At 39.1% G+C, this 25309-nt stretch overlaps 1 protein-coding gene across 5 annotated transcripts in view; it reads right to left on the reverse strand.

Annotated features, from left to right (window-relative positions):
* Positions 1-610: 610 nt before the first annotated feature.
* The window catches only part of NLN (neurolysin), a 98048-nt gene continuing 73349 nt past the window's right edge, over positions 611-25309 (reverse strand). For 4 of the 5 annotated variants that reach the window (XM_082454503.1, XM_082454507.1, XM_082454506.1 and 1 more), the window contains 4 exons: positions 14853-15039; positions 14184-14312; positions 12835-12971; positions 611-2560 (listed from right to left, as the gene is read on the reverse strand). In XM_082454503.1, coding sequence (XP_082310629.1) covers positions 2426-2560; positions 12835-12971; positions 14184-14312; positions 14853-15039 — 588 coding nt within the window. In that variant the 3' untranslated portion in view covers positions 611-2425. The other variant, XM_082454504.1, reaches the window with a different exon arrangement.

Below are 25309 nucleotides of genomic sequence, written 5' to 3' on the forward strand. Positions count from 1 at the left end.
TAGTTGATTTACAATGTTGTGTTAATTTCTGCTGTATAGCAAAGTGATTCAGTTATACATATATATACATTCTTTAATATTCTTTTCCATTATGGTTTATCATAGGATATTGAATATGTTCTCTGTGTTATACAGTAGGACTTTGTTGTTTATCCATTCTATATATAAAAGCTTACATCTGCTAACCCCAACTTCTCACTCCACCCCTCCCCCAACCCCTCCCCCTTGGCAACCACCAGTCTGTTCTCTATGTCCGTGATTCTGTTTCTGTTTCATAGGTTCATTTGTGTCATATTTTAGATTCCACCTATAAGTTATATCATGTGGTATTTGTCTTTGTCTTTCTGACTTACTTCACTTACTATGATAATCTCTAGTTGCATCCATGTTGCTGCAAATGGCATTATTTCGTTCGTTTTTATGGCTGAGTAGTATTCCATTGTATATATGTACTACATCTTCTTTATCCGTTCATCTGTCGATGGACATTATGTTCTTTGGTAGATTCTAAATACTGGATGTGAACCCTAAATAAAAAGAACACCACAGCACTTTTGTTTTCTTATGCATTTCAGTTTTAACATTAAAGTATGAAAGAAATGTGAGTTCATTCTCATGGATAATAATGTAATTTTATTGTGTGCAGCCTTTTTCACACCAAGTATTAGTTTTTCTATGTGAAATAAGTTAAGATTTAAAATGATAAAGTTATTGTTAAGGAGACGCATTGGACGATAGAAAAAGCTGAAGAGAGTTTTTGCCTGAAACTGGAAGACAGAACAGTCTGGAAAAAAACAAATATGAGAAGAGTATCATACATTGCTCAGACCAACCCCCTTCCCCCCAAAAAAACCAGCTTCACAGACCTGAGGTGGTGATACTGAACAAATGTCGGGGAGAGAGGGCCAGGCAATTGTCTCAGAAGGGAGGGTGGGATTTCCTGTGATGTTAAGGGTATTTGCTTGACAATAATAATCTGAATTTTCTTCTGTGTCTCTACAGCTCTTGATTTTTCCTGCTGTCTACAGTTTGACTATACAGCATAATATTTTTTTTTTATTTAGCACAAAGTCCATTTGGACTAGAGAATGGAAAGGTTCTAATTTTGTTCCTGGCCAGCAAAGTCATACCTCAGGTAAACACTGGACAACAATTAGAAGTCCTGTGAAGAATGCATACATTCAAAGTTACTTTTTTTTAATTAAAAAAAAAAAATTATCCTGTTTTGGTTTCTTCATTGAGTAGACTCCTAGAGGAAAAATAAGTATGTGAGTTTCCTGGTCTGCTGCAGAATTGGAATTTAGGCCTACAGTAAAGAGAATTAAAGTGATCCAAAGGTTCACTTACAATCACCAGACAAAATAAGCCATGGAAGAGCCTCCTCGCCATGGCTGAGCGGCAGCACACATAACACTTGGGGCAGCCGTCCTCAGACACTTCTGTGCAGACCCCACTCCTCTCCTGGAGTTTCTGGACTCTTCATGTTCTACATCAGCTTCAGCTCTCTTCCTGTGGCACTCGAGGTAGACCTTGTGACATGTCCACCTGCCACTTCGGGTGAGGGGTACAGTAAAGGAGGCAAAGTCCCTACCACTTATTAGAAACATGAGAAGAGAAAAATGTTCTTGGACTTGCTTTAGTGTTCTAATTGGCAAATATGCAGAAAGCCTGACACTCTTGTATGCTGAAGTGGAAATGAACCTCTAATCTAAGATCCAAAATTCTCTAATACAAGATATTAAAACCTGCAATATGCATTAGGTAATTTCAGCTAAAACTCATAATTTTCTGGTGTTCTCTGACTGGACGTTAGACAGAAAAGACTAAACCAATTGGAGTAACATTATTCAAGTGTGGCAGAAAGTTGGAAATCAGGAGGCCTGAAATACAAAGATAAATGCATTACTGAGGCATATTCCCCTGGCCCTGAGGTACGCAGGCAAAGAGGTCAGTCACACTTTACTGGGAGACAGAGTCAAAGTGGATGCAAGGCTCCGAGACAATATTTAACAGAGGAACGTGGTGATTCATTTATCAGTTCAGAAATCCCAAGTACAAAACTTCAAGATATAAGAAGGATCAAAGTATATAATGTATATGATTCAATTTAAAAATTCTTAGATAATAGTAATCTAGATTACAACAGTAAAAAAATCAAATTACATTCATATGAAACTTTTATAAAATGAAATCAAATCCATTTTTATGAAATTCTATAGTACAATTATTTTCTAATGGGTCTTTTCTTAGGTCACAGTATTTATAATTCCATTTACATCTGTATAATTTTTCAAATCAAAAAACAAAAGGAAGTCAATAGAAATCTACATTTTCATTTGCAAAACTCCCTTCAGTTTCCAGGCCAGTAATACAAGATGATGTCAGCTTGTCCTCCAGACATGGACTGCTCCCAAAGATCCCCAGTTTACGGAGCATGCAGGCCTCTACTCATTAGGAACGCTTTTTGGTTTGGCTCACGTTTCAAGAAATTCTGGAGCATGTCCATGCCGTCCATAGATCCCCCAGGTTTCAGGATTAGGTTTCTGTATTTCATTCCAACCTGATAAAATAAAACATGCCTAATAATTCATGGTTATAGCAATTTCCCAAATCTCTAGATACGAAAGAGAAGAGAAAAAGGGACTTCAGCTTTGTCTGGATGTTCCCCCTCACCTAGACTGCAGCTCTGTTATTTATTTACTTTGGTAGCTAAGAGATCTGGAGCTTAGACCTTGGTCTTCCACACTTCCCTTTATTGCTGTCTTGTCTCCTTAGACTCTTAGCAGCATGCTGACTATGTGAGCAAACAGACAAACAAAAAATAGCCAAATGGAAGATAGAACAGGCTCTTATTTGCCACCCCATCCCAAATGCGATTTCAAAAGGGTCAGTAAAGCAAGTGTTCAATTAGGCTACAAACAGGGGTTCAGTATACCTGGAAACAGTAGCCCAGCTACTGTCAAAATGGCTTCTGCTATATTTTTATGAGGGGCTCATTAAAAAAAACCTTTTTCCTTATGGATGGGGGTAAGGCAACAGCACATGTCCCATGGTGTAGGGTAGGACATTTCTGTGGGCCCAGCATGGGGAAGGAGGACCTTTGTAAAGTTTTCTTTGGGGACAAGGTCTGGAATTTTAAAACACATCATAGTTCCTCTGCCTTTATTTACACACATACATGAGCAGATAAAGCAAAAGAAAACAACTGTAATTCAGTATCAGCGTTATTCAATATTTTCACCGTCCTTTTAGGAAAGAAAGGCAAGACAATTCAGTGAAGCCTAATTCTAAATCTACGCATAAAATAGTTCACAGAGTAACACTCAAATTTATATCCATTATATCATTTGAACAATCGCTAATAGTCTCTCCAAGTACATAAATAGCTTGAGAATTTCTGGAGACAAAAGTAATCTCATTTTTGATTTATGACAATGATTCTGCTTGGTACAACCATCAGAGATAAGTCTAGTCAAACTGTTAAGGAAAATAAAATGTTGATGAATGAAATCCAGCAGGTTAGATACAAACCTACTTAATGTTTTACAAGGGTTGTAAAATCAAAACTTTCCGGGTTATCGTTTAGTTATAAACAGAAATAATCTTCAACTTATTAATGATCTACAGGCGAAGAGCTAACTTCACAGATGGGCCTTCATCAGGAGTAAGCAATTAGTCAAAGTTACTTCCTATAAACTCTAGAGAGCACTGTCCAGTAGAAATATAATGTGGTCCATATATATCTTTAAATGTTCTAGTAATTGCATTAAAAAAGGGAGGAAAATAGGTAAAAGTAATTTTAATGAAATATTTTATTTAAACCAGTATATCTATAATGTTATCATTTCAACATGTATCAATATAGACTGCTATTGAGATTTATTTTTGTGGTATGTCTTCAAAATCTAGTGTGTTTTTTACATTTACAGCACATCTCAATTCAATTCTTCAGAAGCACTGGCCACATTTCAATGGCTCAGTAGCTACATGAGGCCCTTATACAGGTCTGGGGCCTAGCGAGTAGCAATCCTGTTGCCTTATTTACAAGCTTTGAGTAAATTTTCTTAAAAAGTACGGGCCTGTAATCACTGATATTGGACTTCCTGAAAACCCTGGTAATGACAGTTTAGAGCTAGATCTAATTTTGTTTAGGAAAAAAAAAAAGATATGTCATTTCTTGCTTGGTCTGCATCAATTAATTACTGTTAGAGTAGTGATATAGAACCTAAAATATGAGTGATGGCTATTCTCATCATAGACTTTATTATTCTAAGAAGTAGCAGATCAGAGCTCTTGAGCCCAACACAGCTTATCCCGCTTCCCTTTCTTTCATTGCCCAATGTGTCTAAATTTGACCAGTGTTAGATTAGTGGGTGGGGTAAGGAAGGGCAGTTATCTCTGGACAAAGCAGTATAGGAAGAACTTAGAAAATGTGAATTAAATTGACCTGAATGATAAAAATATTTTAAACCACTTATTACGGAAAAATTAATAGTAGAGAGAACAGTATAGTGAACCCTCTTGTACCTATCATGCAGCCTCAATTATTAATATTTACCTGCAGAAATTCTTAATGCTCAAGATCTGAGAGTCTTTTATTTATTAAAAAGACATACTTCATTGCACAAATATTATAGGAACAGTAATGAAAATTTAAATAAAGTAAAAAAAAATTATCACCAAAATGTGGACATCTGCCAGAATATTCTCATTTTGTACAGAGAACTGTAAATGTTGGTAGTAAAGAAAAGCAAGCGTTAGAGGAGCTGCATGGTGCAGTGAAGAGCCAGCTCATGCCTCCTCTGCCGTAAAATCACTGTGGAGCAGGGCACCGTTTGGTCTCACAATATGTGGCTCAAGGCAGTGCAAGTCCTCCCGTTTATAGCTCCAAACAAGTTGATTCAATTTCCTGAATTACAGAGCAATCGTCTTTTAATAGTTTCATTTCCTTTGCAATGAAGTTTGGAGGAGAGTTTAAGAGTCATTTTGGTAATCAGATCTTGCTTTTCTTTAAAAAAAAAAAAAAAGTTAAGCAAATTTGTGTGTTAGGAAGGTACCGGCTTCTCTGGGCGAGAGAACACTGTTTGGGAGACATATGCCACAGGTGGAAGGAGTCTTTGCTGTGACTTGTTCTACTCTGTTTATATAATTAAGGAACTGTAACGCTGAGCAAAGCAGGAAGAGAAGCTCTAAGGCAACCACTAAAAGTTTTCATGCTAAAAAAATCGTTCAGGGGGATCTGCATAGCGCAGGAGCTCCTCTTAGTTCAGGGAAGGAAAATCAGCAGCAGTCACCTCTGCGGTTTTTACTCCTGGAAGGTTAACATGTATCTTTTGGCAACTGTGCAAGTCCTCTCTAACACTGATGTTTTCTTTCCTTCTTTTCTTTTTCTTTATCTATTTATTTTTAAAATTTTATTTATTTTTGGCTGTGTTGGGTCTTTGTTGCTGCGCGCCGGCTTTTTCTAGTTGTGGTGAGTGGAGGCTACTCTTCGTTGTGGTGTGCGGGCTTCTCCTTGCGGTGGCTTCTCTTGTTTCGGAGCACGGGCTCTAGGTGTGTGGGCTTCAGTAGTTGTGGCATGTGGACTCAGTAGTTGTGGCTCACGGGCTCTAGAGCGCAGGTTCAGTAGTTGTGGTGCACAGGCTTAGTTGCTCTGCGACATGTGGGATCTTCCTGGATCAGGGCTCGAACCTGTGTCTCCTGCATTGGCAGGAGGATTCTTAACCACTGTGCCACCAGGGAAGTCCCTCTTTTTCTTTTTTTAAAAATGTTCAGATGATTGATTGATTGATTGATTGCCAGGCCATGCAGCAATGTGGGGTCTTAGTTCCCTGACCAGGGATTGAACCTGTGCCCCCTGCAGTGGAAGCGTGGAGTCCTAACCACTGGACTGCCAGGAAATTCCCCAACACTGATGTTTTCTAAAGCAGGATCAGGAGTTTTGGAGTCAGGCCCAGGTTTGAATCTCAGCTTCATCCTCACCTATGTGGCCTTGGGCCTTGGTTTCCTTACCTGTAAAGTGGGAATATGCCTATCTCCCTCAGTGTATAAGGAATTAGAGGAGATGATTTTAGTACCTTGCCTGCTCCCTAGAATCATTCCTGCCATATGGTGGTATTCAATAAACCTAAGTAGTCATCCATCCCTCCTTTCATTTCCCTTCTCCTCACACCGCCCCTAAGTTCAGTCACTTATACACAGTCAGGGAAACAAATGCATTCCTGTTTTCAGCATTTCCTTAAAATTAGTTCTGTCTCCTAACAAAGCTAGAAAAAAGCACAAGAGATTTCATCTCCACTATTAATATAAAATAGAATATATAGTTCAGTAGGAATACTAAGAAGAGACAAGGCACTCATTTTATGCAAGAATCTATGCCCTTTATTTGAGGTCATATTTTAAGAGCAATCATAATTATCTGAATGAAGGACACCCATCATCTACCAACAATGAGAACACATAAATTGGGAAACAGATTGGGTCTCCTGCCATCTCTGGCTTCTCTGAAGGAGCACATGCAAGCTCCACAGCCTTCCAACCCTCCCTTCTTTCTCCTTCCTCTTGTGACAGACAGGGAGTGGAGCCAGGTATCTCCTTCCTACACTGAGTAACAAGCAACAGGGCAGAAAGCATCCGCCCAAGGACAGGTGATGACGATCAGGCACCTCCCAGCCTCACCAGCTCGCTTTTAAAGTGGACTTTGAAACCTTTCCTTCCACAACTCATCTGTAAACTCCTTTCCAACAGCACATACTTTGTTTTTTATGAGTGAGGGTGGGGAGGTTGAGGGCAGAAAAAGAATACCTTTGACAACATACAGGAAGGAGGGAGAGAGTGAAAGATTGGTGGTGATGGAAACAAAGAATGGTGGTAGGAATCTTCCCTTGAGTGAAAGAGGTCTTCTGGAAACCTTAAGCGAAGTTTCAATTTGTGAGGATGGAAGAATAAATAATTATGGGGAGGGAGGAGATCTGGACAAAAAAGGCACCCTGGGAAGTCGTGTGTAGTAGGGGGACAGACAAGTGGAAGCAGTTGGAGCAACTACCAGTTGGGCCCAATAATAGTTAAATGTTCTGAAGCAGAGGATGAACACCAAGATGAACAAAACAGTTCCTATTACAAGAGCCTTATGATCTAGCAGGTGAGATAAAGAAATAGACAGTTAACAAGGCAGATTATTAGAGTTCTAAGAGAAACACAAAGAAGGGCTGTAGGAACACAAAAAGGAAGAAAAACTGCTTCCAGCTGGTTGGGATTCAAGGCTTAGAAGGTCTGGCATTGTAAATATTCAAAAAGTAGGTTGGAAATCAATCCCATTTCCTTCCTTTGTCCCTTAAATCAGGCAAAATTTAATGCTGTTAGAAAAGGTTGAAGTGTAAGAAAAATCAGCTTTGGGGTGGTAGACCGGGAAGCTGAAGCAGAATTTAATCCATTTGTAAGGACCGTCAGGAGAGGAATTTCATATTCTCTCTTAGCAACATATTATAGCAGGAATTGGTCCTAGGATTCTGTTTGAAGAGTCCTGGAATACTTAGCTTTATAAAACACTTTCTTTTTTTTTTTTTTTTTTTTAATTTTATTTATTTATTTATTTATGTCTGCGTCGGGTCTTTGTTGCTGCGTGCGGGCTTTCTCTATTTGCGGCGAGCAGGGGCTACCCTTTGTGGTGCGTGGGCTTCTCATTGCGGTGGCTTCTCTTGTTGCGGAGCACGGGCTCCAACACACGGGCTTAGTAGCTGTGGCACGCGGGCTCAGTAGTTGTGGCTCCTGGGCTCTAGAGCGCAGGCCCAGTAGTTGGGGCACACGGGCTTAGTTGCTCCGCGGCATGTGGGATTTTCCCGGACCAGGGCTCGAACCCGTGTCCCCTGCACTGGCAGGCGGATTCTTAACCACTGCGCCACCAGGGAAGTCCCTATAAAACACTTTCTGTCAGGTAATTCTTTTCCTTATTTAACCAAGATTCTTCCTATGTTTCTGTGTCTGTTATTGAATGTAAGATCTAGCTCCTTCCATATCGCATTGTGGATAGTTACACTTAACTGTCTTGACTTTCTCAGTATTCCTTTCTGCGTGTGATACTTGCTTGTATTTCTTCTTCACTGATGGAAAAAAAAACAAAGCTTAGCAATTACTCTAAATGCAGAAGAGGAGGAACATTATTCTAGCTTAACAATATAATTGCCTTTGAATCCACAGTGTCTATTACCTTTTAGGAAAATTTCCCACAATGAAGTTGCCTTATAAAAAGAAATGGCCTGGGCTTCCCTACTGGCAGAGTGGTTAAGAATCCGCCTGCCAGTGCAGGGGACATGGGTTCGAGCCCTGGTCCGGGAAGATCCCACATGCTGCAGAGCAACTAAGCCCGTGAGCCACAACTACTGAGCCTGCGCTCTAGAGCCCACAAGCCACAACCACTGAAGCCCGTGCGCCACAACTACTGAAGCCTGAGCTCCTAGAGCCCATGCTCCACAAGAGAAGCCACCACAATGAGAAGCCTGCACACCGCAACGAAGTGTAGCCCCCGATTGCTGCAACTAGAGAAAGCCCGCCTGCAGCAACGAAGACCCAACGCAGACAAAATTAATTAATTAATTAATTAATTTAAAAAAAAAGAGAAAAAAAGAAATGGCCCTAGTTAAAATGCCCTCATTCTTTCAACACTACGATTAGCTGCTAGATTTTGAAACTACATTTGGCAACCTTAAAGTGCTCCTGAAAGAGCTAGAGTTTGCTGGAAAAGTGTTACTCCCAAGCAGCTCCCTTCCATAGTTATTTAAGAGATGAGTTGGAAAAGTAAAATGTATGTCTGTTGAGACAACTTCTCCATGTTTACTAGAAAAGAAGGCTTTAGGTAATATTTAACAAACTAATTAAACAGTCAAGATGTTACACCTATTTACTATGAAGAACATAGAAAATTATAGATAAAACCAGAGGTAGCGAACTTTTAGGCTATTACAGGTAAGTGGCCAGTTCTAACACTTTGACAGAGGCCATCGAAACAATAAAAACGATTGTACTGTAAAATATTCTATTGCTAACATTTGATATTCAGAAGGCTGCAGGTTTGTATTTGACCCGTCCCATTACTGTTTCCCCAGTGAGTAGCACACTTTCTACAGTTCTGCTTGTTAAGATCTGAAATGGTTCTCAACCAGACCCTGGGCTTTGCAGGATGGTAAGAGGTTACAGAAGGAGGGCCTGGAGGTGTTCTTTTGTCGATACTAATGACCATGAACAATAATGTCAACAATACATGATCTTTCAGCCCCCGGCCTCTCCAGAGCTGGGGACGAAGAAGAGCAGGCACTGACTCCTTGAAGGGGCATCCTGCTATCTTCTCAAAATGCTCCAAATATACACTAGGGAGTGTGAGGGGCCTTGAGACAACAAAGTCTGCATGATATATTGTGACTGCTCTGATTCCCATGACTTCAGATCAAATTCAGTATTTCTTTATACCACAAAAATTCTTTCCCTTCATCACAACATAGTTGTAATAATGACTGAAGTTTTTTGTAGAACAGGATTGTTATTCCAAAGTGTTAATTTTAAATAAATGGATATTTGAATTGTGTAAATTGGGTGTTATTTTAGAGCAAACATTTGTAAAAATAAAAAATTAAAACAAAACCAAACAAGCAGTACACTGTAGGAGGGAATAGAATGGCTATTTAAAAAGCTGTTCCTGGGCTTCCCTGGTGGCGCAGTGGTTAAGAATCCACCTGCCATGCAGGAGACACGGGTTCAAGCCCTGGTCCAGGAAGATCCCACATGCCGCGGAGCAACTAAGCTTGTGTACCACAACTACTGAGCCTGCGCTCTAGAGCCCGCGAGCCACAACTACTGAAGCCCATAAGCCTAGAGCCCGTGCTCCGCAACAAGAGAAGTCACCGCAATGAGAAGCCTGCACACCACAACGAAGAGTAGCCCCCGCTCACCGCAACTAGAGGAAGCCCGCGCACAGCAATGAAGACCCAACGCAGCCAAAAATAAATAAAAAAATAAAAAATAAAAAGCTATTCCTGTAACTGCCACAGCAGTGAAGAGCGTGAGGGTGGGTGCAATGGGATTCTCCTTGGCCACTGGAGCCAGACTCACTATCGCTGTGACAGCAGGGGAGCAAGAAATGACATGATAGTCCAGAGTATTTAATAGGAAGGAAAAAAGAAGGGATTAAAGCCAGCTTCCTGGCATAAGATGAGTAATAATACATAGTACAGCTGAATTCAGAATTTTAGTAAAACTGAAAACTGTTTTTAACATCACAAGGCAACAACTCCAAGTTGTAGGGAATCTTGCTTTCTCCACATTCTACCCAGCCCTTTTGTCTGAATTAAGAGTAGCCTGGCTGCCTGCCAAGCTGTGAAGCCTGAGAAAACAGGAGGTACATAGAAGCATAATGGCAGGGATCGCTCCTGCTGGACCTGCAAGTTCCTTGGGATCCACTGGGATCAGTACTTTGGCTGTTACCTTGACAGCCGGAAGAGGAGAGGAGACAGTGGAGGCTCCTGGGGATGTGGTCATGTGAGCGGACCAGGGGCGGTGAAAGAGGTGCTGTAGCAATTATGCCAGGAAGCCTCGCCAACTACTAAGAGTGAGTGGAGGTCATAATTGTACCTCTGCATATCTGGACCTTGTGTCTCTCTAAACATTGTTTTCTGATTTCTACAATAATTCATGCTCTATGTAAAAATATGAAAAAGCTCCATAAAAAGTACAGAAAAATATTTAATACTCAGAAAGTTACCACTCAAAGATAACAACTGACAACATTTTGATGTACTTTTTTTCTGAATGTATATTTTAAAATCAAAATTTGCGTTCTATGGTGTAAAATATTTTATAACCTGATTTTTTTCATTTTGTATAATAGTTATATTAAACATTCCAGACACAAGAAAAAGCTTATTGAAACCCTTACCCCATGCCCAAGTTCACTCTTCTGTTCAGAGAATGGAAAGATCACTTCTGATTTCGATGATCTGGAAGATTTCATTTGAATAGGGCCTTTATGAATGGTACGATTTTGGACAGGCATAGACAAGGAAGGCATACGTTTTAGGTGGAAGAAGTACAATGAATAAATTTGTGAAGGAGGAAAGACGCACGGGAACATACAAATTTGGCTGACACACTGGGAGTTCTGGGAAGTGCAGAGGGATTTGTTTGCAAAGCTAAGGGCTGTGACAAAGAGAGGAATACCAAGAAGCAGAAAGTAAAACAAAAGGTAGATGAGGGCCTTTGGGAGTTGGCTATTGGATCATCAGTGGTAGGTAACTCTGGAGGGAGGGTAACTTTCCAGTTCAGTTGGTGGAGGCAAAAGCCAGGAAACAGAGGTTTGCAGAAACTGTTTCTTACACCAAGAGAGTAGGCTGTAAAAGGAAGAACAACTGAGTAGTAGCACTGAGATTATCAGAGTCAGTGGTAAGTTTTTTTCCTGAGATGGCAAACCAGTAAGTCTTAGAATTATAGACATGTCTCCTGAGATAGGAGGAAAGAAGATAAATATTGAAGTACAGAAAGAGAAAGAAAGATGAAGGTACTCACTTTCAATAATCTTAATGTTCTTAGTACAGAGGAGAGAGCATCTGCTGAGAGAGAGAGAGAGGGTGGGGACCCCAATAAGGTAAGTAGAGCAGGACTGTGGAGTCACACTGGGGGTCCAATGCAGGTTCGACAGCGTGACTCTGCAGTGGGGCATTAAGTGGAGCCGCACGATCTTCCCCAGAAGACTGAATCCCAAGGTCACCATCTCTAAACGAGACGGTAGAGGAATCCAGGGCTGGGCACTGGCTGAAGGTCATGCAGGAGTCAGGGTATTTATGAGAACAAGTTAGTGGTTGATCGTTGTAAGTGGGGTGGCCAGGGAATGGAAGGAGACTTACAGGGACCTAACAGCCTGGGTAGGGTGGGACTGAAGATGCAGGGATTGGAAAGGTTAGTCTATAGAATGTAAGTGTCCTGGAGGTGGTGTTTTGGGGGCGAAGGGTGGGGGGAAGGGACAGTGGCCTAAATTACATCAATGTCTTTCAGTGCATATGTGTAAGGTAGTATGCAATCTAGAAACATAAAGTCTGGAGAACAAGTCAGTTGGTTGAAATAAGCACAGAGAACCTGATTTTGATAACTTGTTCTTCTAATTTCTAAATCAAACAGAAGGAAAAACACACTGGAAAATCCATCAGCCCTAGAAATAATCTGACAGCTGAGTCTTCAGCAAGAGTGGAGACTGAGGGGCTGTAACTCAGGAAGGTCTGGCTGGCAGCCACCTGGCAGTCAATTCACTGTACTCAGAAAGGAACGGCTCAGGTTAATGAAGCAGCTTAAATTACTTAAAGGCATTTAGGTTACAAACCATGTAGTAGGCGGCGCATGCCAATCACAGAAAAAAGGGTGCCTTCCACCGCAAATATATAATGAAAGTGTGTAGAGCGTATCAAAACACAGGCAGACCATTTATATCAGGAAGGAGTTTACCTTTCTTTCCCAACCTCCCATAAAACTAAAACACTGTATGGCACATGTCAAAACTGGCAGCTGTAAATGCTCAAATGCATAAACAAAGCTTTGAATTTTAATTATGCAATATATTGGAATGTTAATAAGCAAGAAAATGCAGTAGGGTTTTTCTTTAACTTATAGGATTAATCACTTACACAAAGCAACTTAATAATGTATGATGATGTGAGAAGATGCCAGACTTTAAAGTTAAAATTTGTTATCAGATCTCTTCCTCTAAAAATCTAGGTGTGATAAATATTTTTTTTACTAGGAGTTAAAGGGGAGGGGGCAACTACAGAAGTAACAAAAGGAGGAAAAAAAATACAATACCTCTGGATTCATTATCCCTTCTTCTTTAAAACAGCTGTAAAACATGTCCATGGAAAATACTTCACTCCAAAGATATCCGTAATATTGGCCATCATATCCCCCCGCCAAATGTCCAAAAGTTGCTGGCATACTTGTGTCTTTAAAGAAAGATACATTTCAATCAATGTGACGGCAAATGTTAAATAGCAGGTTCTCAGCTAGCTAAGGTTTCCCTATGGGGAGTCCAGCTGTGGGAGGAGACAGTGATAGGTCCTCACCTCTAGTACTCCCTGAGTTTATGGGTGCCGTTGGCCAAGATGTTTACAAACTTCTCTCCTATGACAGCTCCACCTCAGAGCCGGTTTCGGCCCTAAGCTCTGGAATGCCTAACAATAGTTTCAGAGGCTTTGTCCACACCTATCAGACCACTCACTCCTTTCTTATCCCTTAGACACATATGTGTCTTACAAATACTCTAATATTAAGCCTACTCTTTGTCACACCTATTTATATCTGAAACGTATCAGTATGGCACTTATTTGAGGTTCATAATTACTGAAAAAGAATTCTTTACGTGAAGAGCTAAAAAGGTCTTACCAATTCAATCTACCTCTAGGGCTACTTTACAAAAGGATTTTGTCAAAGTGGCCTGAGGCACAAAGTTGCTGTTCAGTCTACTAGAAACAGATCACAAAAGGAAGCGAGCAGCCTGGATGAACTCAACGGACTATTCTGACCTTTCATATCGCTATAAAACGTGACTGACTCAATTAAACAACAATTTCTTTGATGGAAAAAACTCACCTTTCCAACTACGTATACACGTACAGCTACATGTTTGCTTAAAATATACAAATATAAACGTAACATAGCCTATGTCTGAGCATCTCCCACCCACTCACATGAATCTCATAAATAATACCAGGTTAGAAACTGCTAGTCAAACTGCCTTAACTGACCTCAGAAGCAGAATCAGACACAAGGTAGAAGCTTGTGCCTTTCTCTCAAACTGCCCCTTCTGGCAACATCTTACCGAAACCCTAGGGAAGTCACGGTGCATACAGGGAGGGCAGAGCCAGGCGGTGCTGCCAAACGCAGTGGCTTTCTCTGCTCTGGGGTGGAGGCCGACTGCTCACGCCTGATCACACTAAAATGCTGCAAAGCTGGCGCCGCCTCCCCTTCAAGCACATTTGGACAGGATAACTCTGAGGACAGAGTATGCTGACCTGAAAGTCATGGCCTGATTTCAGAAATCAGAAACAAATTATATTAGGCAACCTGACTGACAAACTCTACCTTCTCTGGCAGTGTTAGGAGTATACCCTGTGCTTCACAGGAAGAGTGAACTTTTAGTGATCGTATTTACGTACCTGGAGTAGCTGCAACACCTAAAATTTCTGTGCAGTATTTGGCATATTCACTTGCAGCATCCAGCGAAGTGTTGGTATGGAGAGACTGATCAACTTTGCTCAAAACAATCTGGCGTAAGGTCAGGAGACCTGATAACATAAGAATGTTGGACATGTTTTGGAGAAGAGAGAACTACGTGTTCTGACCATAGATCATAGATTTCAAAAACTGATTCCTGTAGTACTCATTGCAAAATCGGAGCAAGACATCTCATTCTATTTAAGATTTTAAAGGAGATGTATTTTTTTTTTTCTTGGACATAATTTCAGGGTTCAGTATTCCAATATACGTAGCAGTCTTCCCTTCTCATATTAACACTCTGGGGGTACTATCATTACAAAAGACAAAATAAGTTCTATAGAAGAAGATGCAGCAGGCCTCTTGCCTTCTGAGATGGCCCACACTCAGTCCGTGGAGAGTGTCTCTCTCATGGCCGCTCTCACTTTCTGAGACGACCCCATGCTCTGGTGCCGCTCTTGCCTTTTGAGACGGTCCACATTCTGTCTATGGAATGTGTATCTCTCTAAATAAATCCACTTCTTACCTAAAAAAAAAAAAAAAAAAAAAAAAGATGCCACCAATCCTCCATTAAGCAATTCTAGTTTATTTTCTAAAATTTTAAGTCATACCTGTGTTGACCAGTCTAGAAGCCACAAGTTTTTCAAGCAGATCATCTGTAATAGGGCTTCCATCTTTATAATGTTTTGACAGTCTTCGGAGGGAATCAGCATCCCACACCCAATTTTCAAGCATTTGTGATGGCACCTCTACGAAGTCAGTCTCCACATTTGTTCCACTAAATCGTGCAAAGTCGGTCTAAAAAGTAAACATAAAGGTCTTTTTTAAAAAGCACTGAATGAAAACTACATATATGATGAATTATAATTAAGACTCACCAAAACCTAAGTCAGAATCAGAGTCAACTGCTTCTTTGAATGGTTAGGATAACCTCAAATTTAAATGAAAATAAAACACAGTAGCCAAGCAGCCTGAAAAATAACCCCCAAATACCCTATATTAAACTAATATTTCATTCTTTTGAATCACAGAACACACTTGAAACAATCATTAAGAAATCATAACTGAAAAAAATCAGTCTAAGTTAAAAGAAGCCTTAAGCTTTGAAAGTAAAAGTATTTTAGAAGAATTTCCCATTAGAATTCCCTGGCAGTCCAGTGGTTAAGACTCTGTGCTTTCACTGCTGAGGGCATGGGTTAGATCCCTGGTTGGGGAACTAAGATCCCACAAGCCATTCAGCGTGGCCAAAAAAAAAAAACCAAAAGGAATTTCCCATTAAAAATGAAGAGATCCATAATCTAAGACAATCTCTCCCTAGCTCCCCTTTCTATTTGCATATTTTTGTTTACTCAATACATGCCTTTCTGGGGCATTCATCAGTCTATTATTTAACTACTCAAGTTTTCACCTAAATCAGTTAAAGAGTTAAATTACAACATTACAGACAGATGCCCTTTTCATGTGTGTGGTGTTTTGTGTTCTAAACTTTATATGTGTTTCTAAGACAACCGTGTTGTAGAAAGCCAGAGTTGTACCTCTCAGATTGGGTAGAAGATGTTACCTTAAAACAAGAAGCCCCTTCAGTGGGATTTAGCACTATAATAGTTGGCAAGTGAGGTGAGTTAAATGCAGCTATGAGAAAAGAGAAACAACTGATATACTCAGAAGTTAAAGTACCCACTGTAAAAATAAAGGACTTATTCTGAGGGTGTGGGCTAAGTGTTAAAAAAAAAAGTTTTATTTAAAAAAGGAAAGTTTAGTAAATTGTTGAATCAGATGTTAGAAAGCTCTTGAGCAGAAAGATGGGAATTCACTAGACAGGCTGGTGTTTTACAACCTTCACATCGTCCACAGAACTCATGTAAAATTGCCATTGGCAGAGGAATATTTAGCATTTACCCAACTGGGTCAGCAGCAGAATGGGGGTTATTCTGTTATCTTTCCCTGAACCTCTGTCCTGTTTCCCTATTTAGATGCTTCACATCCCAGTCTTGTCTCTCTGACTTCATCATCCCTGGGGCTCTAAATGGAAGGAAGGGAAAGGAAGGGGACTTAACCACTGGAGAAGGCAGCAGATTGGTTGCCAAATCAGCAGCAAATAACCATTCTGTTTTTGGCCCAGGGCAGAGGCACAGATGTCAACGCCACCTCACATTCTGCCTTCCTCTCTTTATGAAAAAAAATGTTTTGCTTGACTTCCTATTATAATTGTGCTGATTCTAGATATGAAGAGCTGCAACAACTGAAGGGCCAAGGGAAACTAAATTCACTAGGCACTGGAATTAGGTAACCTCTGTTTGAGGACAGATAAATAATTTTTTATCCCAATAAAAAATTCTTACAGGGAAAGAGTCAAGGGCTCCAGAAAAATGAGTATTTTGCCACTTTCTTGTATATAATCTTCTAAAAATAACTACATCTAACATTATAGATGAAATAATTTTATACAATAATTATAATAGCCAACATCTATGGAGACTTTACTATGTCAGGCATTTTGCTAGGCTCTTTGCATGGATTATCTGATTCAAATTCCAAAACAATTGTATAAAGCACTGTAATCTCCATTTATGAGATAAGGAAATTGAGCTATACTGAGATTAATGGTAGAACTAGGATTTTAAACCTGGTGGTCGGACTACAGAACCCCAATTTTAACCACAAGTGTTATTATACCGCTCTATCTCAGAGAAAAATCAAAGAAAAAAAGGTTAAATTACAATGTGACAAATTGATGAAATCATCTTGGATCTAGTCTTATATCAAACTTGCCTTTATGTGAATAGTAAAAGCGAGGTTTCAGTGTGCTTCCTTAAAAATCTGATTTCCTCTATATACTGGAAGATTTTTCAAAGATCAAACATGAGATTGAGGTGTAAAGGCCAGCCTTTGTAACCAACTATCCTGGATTTGGGATTCTGTAATACTAACTGCATAGCTTTCTAAATATTATAGTTGTAAAATAAGTAAATAAAGACAAAATCACACCATCAACTATCACTGTACAATATTTTGAGAAAAATATAAATTTTGTATATCCTGCTTGTGTGAACATTTTTTGGTTAGTGTTTGCTGATGAGAGGGAAAATCAACCCAATAACAATAAAATGTATGTGCGTATTTGGTGGTGGCGGTGGTATTTCAGAACCTAGAAAAACATGAACAAATGAATAACTCATGAGTTAAAATTAAATTAACACAATTCTGTCACGCAGAGTAGAGAAGAGAGGGCTTATTCTATCTGAAGCCACCCTGTAGTTGGGGAGAGAGCACAGCACATGAATGAACAGATCAACAATGTCTTCTAAAGAACAAAAGGAAATGTTTGCTAGGAGTAAAAGCTAAAAATAACTCTACTGCTTACTAATTTCCCGAAAGTCATGCTGTTTCTCTGTGTGCCCTTTGGGCAATACCATTTAAATATTTTCAAATGAGGAGGACAAAGAACTTACAAAATCCAAAAGCTCAATTTCCAGCAAATAACTGAATTTGAAAGTGCTAAGGAATCCACAGTCAGTCACTGTGTACGTCCACAAAGAAACCACGGGCAAGTCTTAGGATCCAGCAGCCTGATGGGGGCCTGACGTGCAAAACAGCCTGGCTGTGGAATTCCATTACTCATTGATGACCAGCCGGCAAATACCACTCCCCAGTTTTCAACCGTAGGTTCCAAAGAACCCAAGAAGTACTTTATACAGTTTTCAACACGAATAATTCAATGGTGTTGAATATAGTACCTTATGAGCATTATTGCTGCAGGAAATATTTTGACAATAAAAGCCTAGAAAACAAGGTAAACTAGGTTCCTGTTTGGTTAGAAGTTCTCGAGAGGAAGAAAGTTGTCTAAAACTATGAGACTTTTCTATATTATCTTTTTAAACAGACAGTCGGATGCCTAAAATATACTCCGTTATAGATTTTTACAACAAATGACTTGATGCTACAGAGATTAATTTCTCAATTGATACAACACAGTGAGAGCTGGAGCAAAATTATATAAACTAAAGCTCAAAAAGTTATGCGAGCTTTAAAGACCAAATCCTATATGGGTTATTGTTCTAATTAAGAGACTGGTTGCTTTTAGCATTTACAAAAAGGCAGTTGCTGAAGTCAATAAGTGTACTGTGCTGAGGAAAAAGAACAGGGCTCAGGAGAGCGGACCTTGGTTGTCTGAGATGATCCCCTATTGATTTCTTAGCAGTCATTCCATGTCCCCTGTCTGATCTACCCCTAAATCCAGGGATGATGAAGTTTAAGTAACAAGGCATTGGAGAAAAAAAGTGCCACTGTCTCCTAGGCTTTGCTATAAACAGAAGGTTAAAGGTCATACTTTTAACTTCACATATACCTAGCAATCACTGGCAATGAAAATAGTAATAAAGAGAACCTGAATAACACTTTGTTAACTTTTACAACAGCCCTATAGTTCCACAGGTCAGTATTACCACCATCATTTAAGACGTGAAGCAACACATTATCTGCAGAAGATTTTTCTTTTTGGCCACGCCACGCAGCTTGTGGGATCTTAGTTCCTCAACCAGGATCGAACCCGGGCCCCAGCAGTGAGAGTGCCGAGTCCTAACCACTGGACTGCCAGGGAACTCCCTGCAGAAGTCTTGAATACTGCACCTTAAATTCACATGCTTACCCCCAAACTGGCTATACGTTCCTGACTACTACTTCTTATACTAAACTACTTCTTTTTAGAGGAAAACAAAAATACTATTCAAACTCAAATGCTAAGAATAACCCTATATATATGTATACCTAATTAAGAACTGTACCTCCAAAATCCAGCACATGCACAGACAGTTGTAGATGGTCAACTAATCTTTGTGAAATAAATGAAGCTGTGAGGAGAATGTTTCTGTGTGAAGACCCAACCTTGAACAACTCTGAGAGAGTTCTCTTATTCTCATACTTGACCTCTTAGCTTCCCACCCAACATCACCTCTCTACTCTGTCTTCTTTCAATACTTAATCAGTATATCATTTGTATCATTTTACTTAATAATATTCTGGTTTTAATTTTTTAATTGTTACATTTCATATCCTCACACTTAACTCTAAACATTCAAGATACTGTATCTTTTGAACCCCATTCTACCATATCTAGTATAACAGGTCAGACACAATAGATAATAACTCTGTTTCTAAGGAGTCAATGAAATATTTCTCTTTTAAACAGATTTTTCTAATTATTAAAAAAAAATGCAGAAAATACAGTAATGAAATGAAAAAAAAAGTCTCTAAACAGAAATAAACAACGTGTATGCCATCACATTTGGTTTATGACTTCAGCATTTATTCTATGTACAGGTGTCTATGTGCTTGTGTATGTAAAAACAAACACACAAATATTCAAATAAAAAAAATTGGATCCTGAAAGAAATTGCTCCTAACACTGATGTTGGAAACTGTAATAGTGTGCAGGGCTGGGGGCAGGGAGTAGAGGCTACAAGGTTGTTGATAGGTCTTCAGTGTACTTCAGGACTGAGACCTAAAAGGTCAACTTACACAGAGGGAAATGTGGAACTAGATAAACTCATCATTCCACACAAGTTCACATGAGATTGATTTAGAGGGAATGCGATTTAAGAAACTTGGGAGAAAGAAGTCCATCCAACAGGAATACACACCTGGGAGCCCGAATTCAGACCACATGACATAATGCCGTCTCCACCACAAGGATGGGGGGATGCAAAGAATGGTTACAGGCAATAAAGTAGAGGGGTGAGGAGCACGGTGGTCAGATCTTGGGTGAACATTTAACCTTTCTAAGTCTCAGTTTTTTTCCACTTGGAAATGGGGGCAATAATAGTATAATAATAGAAGTAGACAGGTAAACCCACTTCAGAGAACACTATAAGGATAAAATTAATTAACAAATGTAAGGCACTGACTATGATGCCTGGCACATGGTCAGTGCTCAGTGAATCTTGGCTGCTATCATACTTCTTGGCCTGCCCAGTTTGCCTGACCGAGCATGATCCTGGCTCGTCTGACCAAGCCTGTCCTCGGCTTCCTCCAAGTACCTACTCCTCGGTGTTAATGCTGAAGATAAATGGACCCACGTTTCCCTTCGACTAATCTTCCACCTTTGCCAATACTCTAAACTGCTCATTCTGTTGAACTCCCTGGTGTTCCAGTGGTTAGGAGTCTGTGCTCTCACTGCCGAGGGCCCGGGTTCAATCCTTGGTCAGGGATCTAAGACCCCTCAAGCTGTGTGGCTCGGACAAAAAGAAAAAAAAAAAAGATACTTTCAAAAATAAATAAATACATAAATAAAGTGCTCATCCTGCTCCAGCTCCAGGAATCAAACTTCTAAGTAGGCAGTAATCATGAAAACAAAACAAAAATACAAACGTGATGTTTTCCAATCACCTTCCACAGATGTTCACCCAAAACCCATGGCGGGTAAGCATTTGTGAACTCTTTAAAATCTGAAGGGACAGTGCTTTTCCTCATGGCAATCTTTTCCCCCGTCTCAATTGGACCTGTATGCTACTTATCGATTTCAAAAGAGCTGAATTATATATAAGCATAGTTACAAGAACACTTCAAACATGTATGGCACTTTATTCTTTCCCAAGTACCTTTCCACACATTATTTAATCTCATCAGCACTCCAGGGAAGCAGATATGAGAATTGTTGTTGTTTCTTATTTTATGAATAAGAAAAAAGAGAGGAGGTCAGAAAACGTGCCAAAAGTCACGTAGCCAGGCCTACAAATACACGGATGATTTTTAATCCAGTGCTCTTTTCATAACACTAGGGTGCCTTCCTAACTGATATAGGCTACATTTATTTAAAACAACATCTAATCCACAATATTTAAAGCAGACAAGATGCTCTACTAGTCTTTAGATGAAATAACAGGTTATGTGAAATGTGAAGTTTTTCTTTCACTTTAATAAGGCTTTATTGTGATTCTCATGTGCTGCTTTAAAATAACGATCTCTAACAGTCTAAAACTCATTACTGCTCTTAATGCACAACCAACACAGAGACATCACAATGGAGGCTGTTAAGAAGCATTACTCTTCTTTTCTACAGGAAGTTCAAAAGTCCAGCGATTACTGACGCCCAAACCACAATAAAGCCATGAAACAGGAACAGATACTAAGGATGCCACCTCCTGACTGCTATCTTCAAAATTATCTACCCTGTAGTGTAAACACAAAAATATGAGTGAAACTCATTCTCTTGAATGATGAGGTAGTAGACACCTTGAACTAGTCCATCTACATGTTTGAAAACTGGATGTTCCTGCTGACATATTTAAATATTACTATGACAAGCTCTAGCAAGCTCTTCTGGTCATCAAACTTGCAAACTGCCACAGTGGAGAACTCAAACACTTGGCTGCCGTATCTTAAAACCAATCTACTGAATATGTACGGCAAACTTACAAATTCACTATATATTTCTCAGGTAAGTCAGAAGTATTACTGAACACAGAAACTATTAAACTCCTTTTTCACTGCCATCTACTTTAGGTCGGTACAAAAGGTTTTGAAATCATTATAAAGCTGCAAATATATGGATCTGCGTCTGTTACTTTTAAGACAAAAGCAGTGATCACTGGTTTCAAATATGTTACTTTAAAAGATCTTAAAACGTTACAGGACATTTGAAAGGATTAACAGACAAACAAGAGATTTTTCGAAGATAATGTCATTAAGTGATGACCACGCAAGGGACTGTACTAATACACTATTCATCTGTATGACACATTTCGTGTTCAAGAAGGAGGTTAGGCAAATTCTAAGAATTGAATATAATCTACTGTTTCAAGAAAGAGACATCATTCATCATCAGTATATACACTGATTCATGTATATATTCATATGTATAGTTGTCATATATATATGTTCATATATCTAGTTGATTCATATGTATGTGTATATATGAAACGTACATGTATTTCATTCATCAGTATATCAGTATACATACTGATTCATATATATTCATGTGTGTAGTTCAGTCATATGTATGTTTGGGCATATATATAATTATATATTCATATATAGTTCATTCATATATATATGTATATACATTTCATTCATGAGTCACAGAGCTTTAAAATGAAATAATACCAAGACAGTTATTTTCCAGTACTAAAATGAGTATTTCAAAGAATCAAAATTACTGTAAGAAATAATGAGAATAACAGAGTTGTAGAGAACTGTATCGTGAATACATGATAAGCATACAATATTAAGGTTATAAGAGGGCTGTGTTTGAACACAAGAACATGCATCAAAAGCATGGAAAACCCTATTTGAGGATCAGTATTATTTTAATAAATGTGATTAAGACACCAAATTACTTCCCCAGAAATCATTAGCTAATAATCAACATCCAAATAAAGGAGGAAACTGCTCTAACCCAGTTTTTAACTTGGAATTCAGTATGGTCCGGGCTTCAGGGGGTCGGTGTGTCTTTGAAATTCCAGGTAGAAATCTGACTGTATAAGTGTATGTGCATTTTTCTGGAAGGGGTATCTATAGCTTAAATCATATTTTCATAGGTTCTCAGATCCAAAGAAGTTAAGATCCACTGTTCTAAAAGCAGACTATTGTTTATCTGTGTACAAATACATAACTAAGATCTTAGATAATCTAAGTAACCTAAGTCTGAAATTAAGAAAAATATTTGACTTTTCCAAATTATTCATAAAATCACTTGAGAAAAATGGAACCTAGACTTACCCTAATTAAAGGAAATGTCAGTCATAGAATGAACACTGATGGAAAATAAATATTTCAGGAACCCTATGGCTGTGAAAATAGACTTTAAAATTACCTAAGAAAGAAAATTTAGGTTATTCTGAAAGCTTTATTTTCCTTGGATTAAACAGAGAGTAGAAATGGCTATATCAGTATATTAGGATTTATTTATCTGAATAGATTCATATCGGAGTCCCCTCTGTTTTTAAAATAAAACATGGAAACACCAGAATGTAAAGATAAAATGTTCAAAGAACTAAATACTTTTTTTTAACAAAAGTGATAGTAGTATTTTGGAAAAGAGTGGGTACATTTTTGGTTATTACAATGATTAGGGGCTGCTCTGGGGGTGGGATGCTGGATGTCCAGGACTGAACTGCACATGTCAAGACAATAAAAAATTGTCCCCTATTCTGCATGTCATTCATATGTCCTGCTGGACATTCATATAAATGAAAAATCTATAATTAAGTGAGCCTAGAAACTAACTCCATTGCACATATTTTTACAAAATTTTTTTTGCACACTTAAAGTTTCCAAGACTCTAACTTCTAGAATCAATCGTGTAAATCAAAGTAAGATTACTTTCTATTTGGAAGTGTCCCAACAGATAGTCACCATTTTGGAAAATCATGTCACTATTGAGGCCTGAATGTTTGTGTCCCACCCTTAAATTCGTATGTTGACACCTAACCCCCAATGTGATGGTAGGAGGTGGGGCCTTTGGGATATGATGAAGTCACGAAGGTGAAGTCCTATGGATGGGATTAGTGCCTTATAAAAGAGATCCCAGAGAGCTCCTTTCCACTATGTGAGGACACAGTGAGAGGGTGCTATCTCTGAACCAGAAAGCAGGTCCTCAGCAGACATCAAATCTGCCAGCACCTTTATCTTGGACTTCAGCTCCCAGAACTGTAAGAAATTTCTGTTATTTTTAAGTCACCCAATCTATGGTATTCTGTTATAGCAATCTGAACTAAGACAACTGCCTATACCATTCTTGGACTTTAATGGACAAAACAAACCGCTTATGTATCAGTCTGCAGTTTTTGCTGCAAGATTCAGGGTCATTCACGTATAACCTGAATACTTCATTATGTCTTACTACACAGCCATGCCCAGGCATTACAATTTGAAAAACATAAACAAAATGTTTTCTTTTATGCAGTGAGGATATTGCATAGATTAAAAAAAATTATCTGTATAGAAAAAGACAGTTAGGGAAAAACTAGTTAAATCCAAATAACGTGTTGAGTTTAGTTAGGAGTACTGTACCAATGCTGTTAGCTTCTTAGTTGTGGCAAATGTACTATAAGATGTTAACAGTAGGGGAAACAGGGTGAGGAGTACTGTCTTTGCAACTTTTCTGTAAATCTGAAACTATTCTGATAAAGAGGTTATTTCTAAAAAGTTCATCTTTAGAGATGCATGGATATTTCAAATTTGGAAAACTGCCCCTCCACTTCTGTAAATATCAGTTTTTTAAACTGTTAGGCTGAACAACTGAACTAGATGTTTTCGTATGTCAACAGCGGTTAAATATTGGCATGTTCATATGGTTCATCCTAGAATAGTGTGGGCCTAGTTTACTGGACTATGTTACAAAGTTTAGAATAAATACACTTTTCATTTTTAAAAATAAAGAGAGGGACTTCCCTGGTGGCGCAGGGGTTAAGAGTCCGCCTGCCAATGCAGGGGACACGGGTTCGAGCCCTGGTCCGGGAAGATCCTACATGCTGCGGAGCAGCTAAGCCCGTGTGCCACAACTACTGAGCCTGTGCTCTGGAGGCCATGAGCCACAACTACAGAGCCCGCGTGCCACAACTACTGAAGCCCGCGCTCCTGGAGCCTGTGCTCTGCAACAGGAGGAGCCACCGCAATGAGAAGCCCGCGCACCGCAACGAAGAGCAGCCCCCGCTCACCACAACTAGAGAAAGCCCACGTGCAGCAACGAGGACCCAACGCAGCCAAAAATAAATAAATTTTAAAAAATAAAAAATAAAAAAAATAAAGAGAAATTTGTTGCAATCCGCTGCACACACACATTCTCTTTCTTAGTAAATTCTCCCCATGGCTATACCGTGCTATCTGCGATTTTAATTGAAGACTAGTAAAGGAAGGTGTTACAAAATATTTATTATTAAAAAAGGAGTACAGAGTCTGGATGAATGAAAACCATTGAACTAAACAAAGCATTAATAAGCAGAAGAGACAGATTACAGCACAGTTTATCTCTGAAGCTTACACCAAATTCCTATGAGGAAAAGATTTAAAAGGAAAAAACACAGTATTTGTAACCCTTCCTTAACGACAGTTTTCGTTTTTTTTTCATAGG

Source organism: Balaenoptera physalus, assembly GCF_965194825.1.
Source record: "Balaenoptera physalus genome assembly, chromosome: 3".
In the NCBI taxonomy this organism is placed as follows: Eukaryota; Metazoa; Chordata; class Mammalia; order Artiodactyla; family Balaenopteridae; genus Balaenoptera; species Balaenoptera physalus.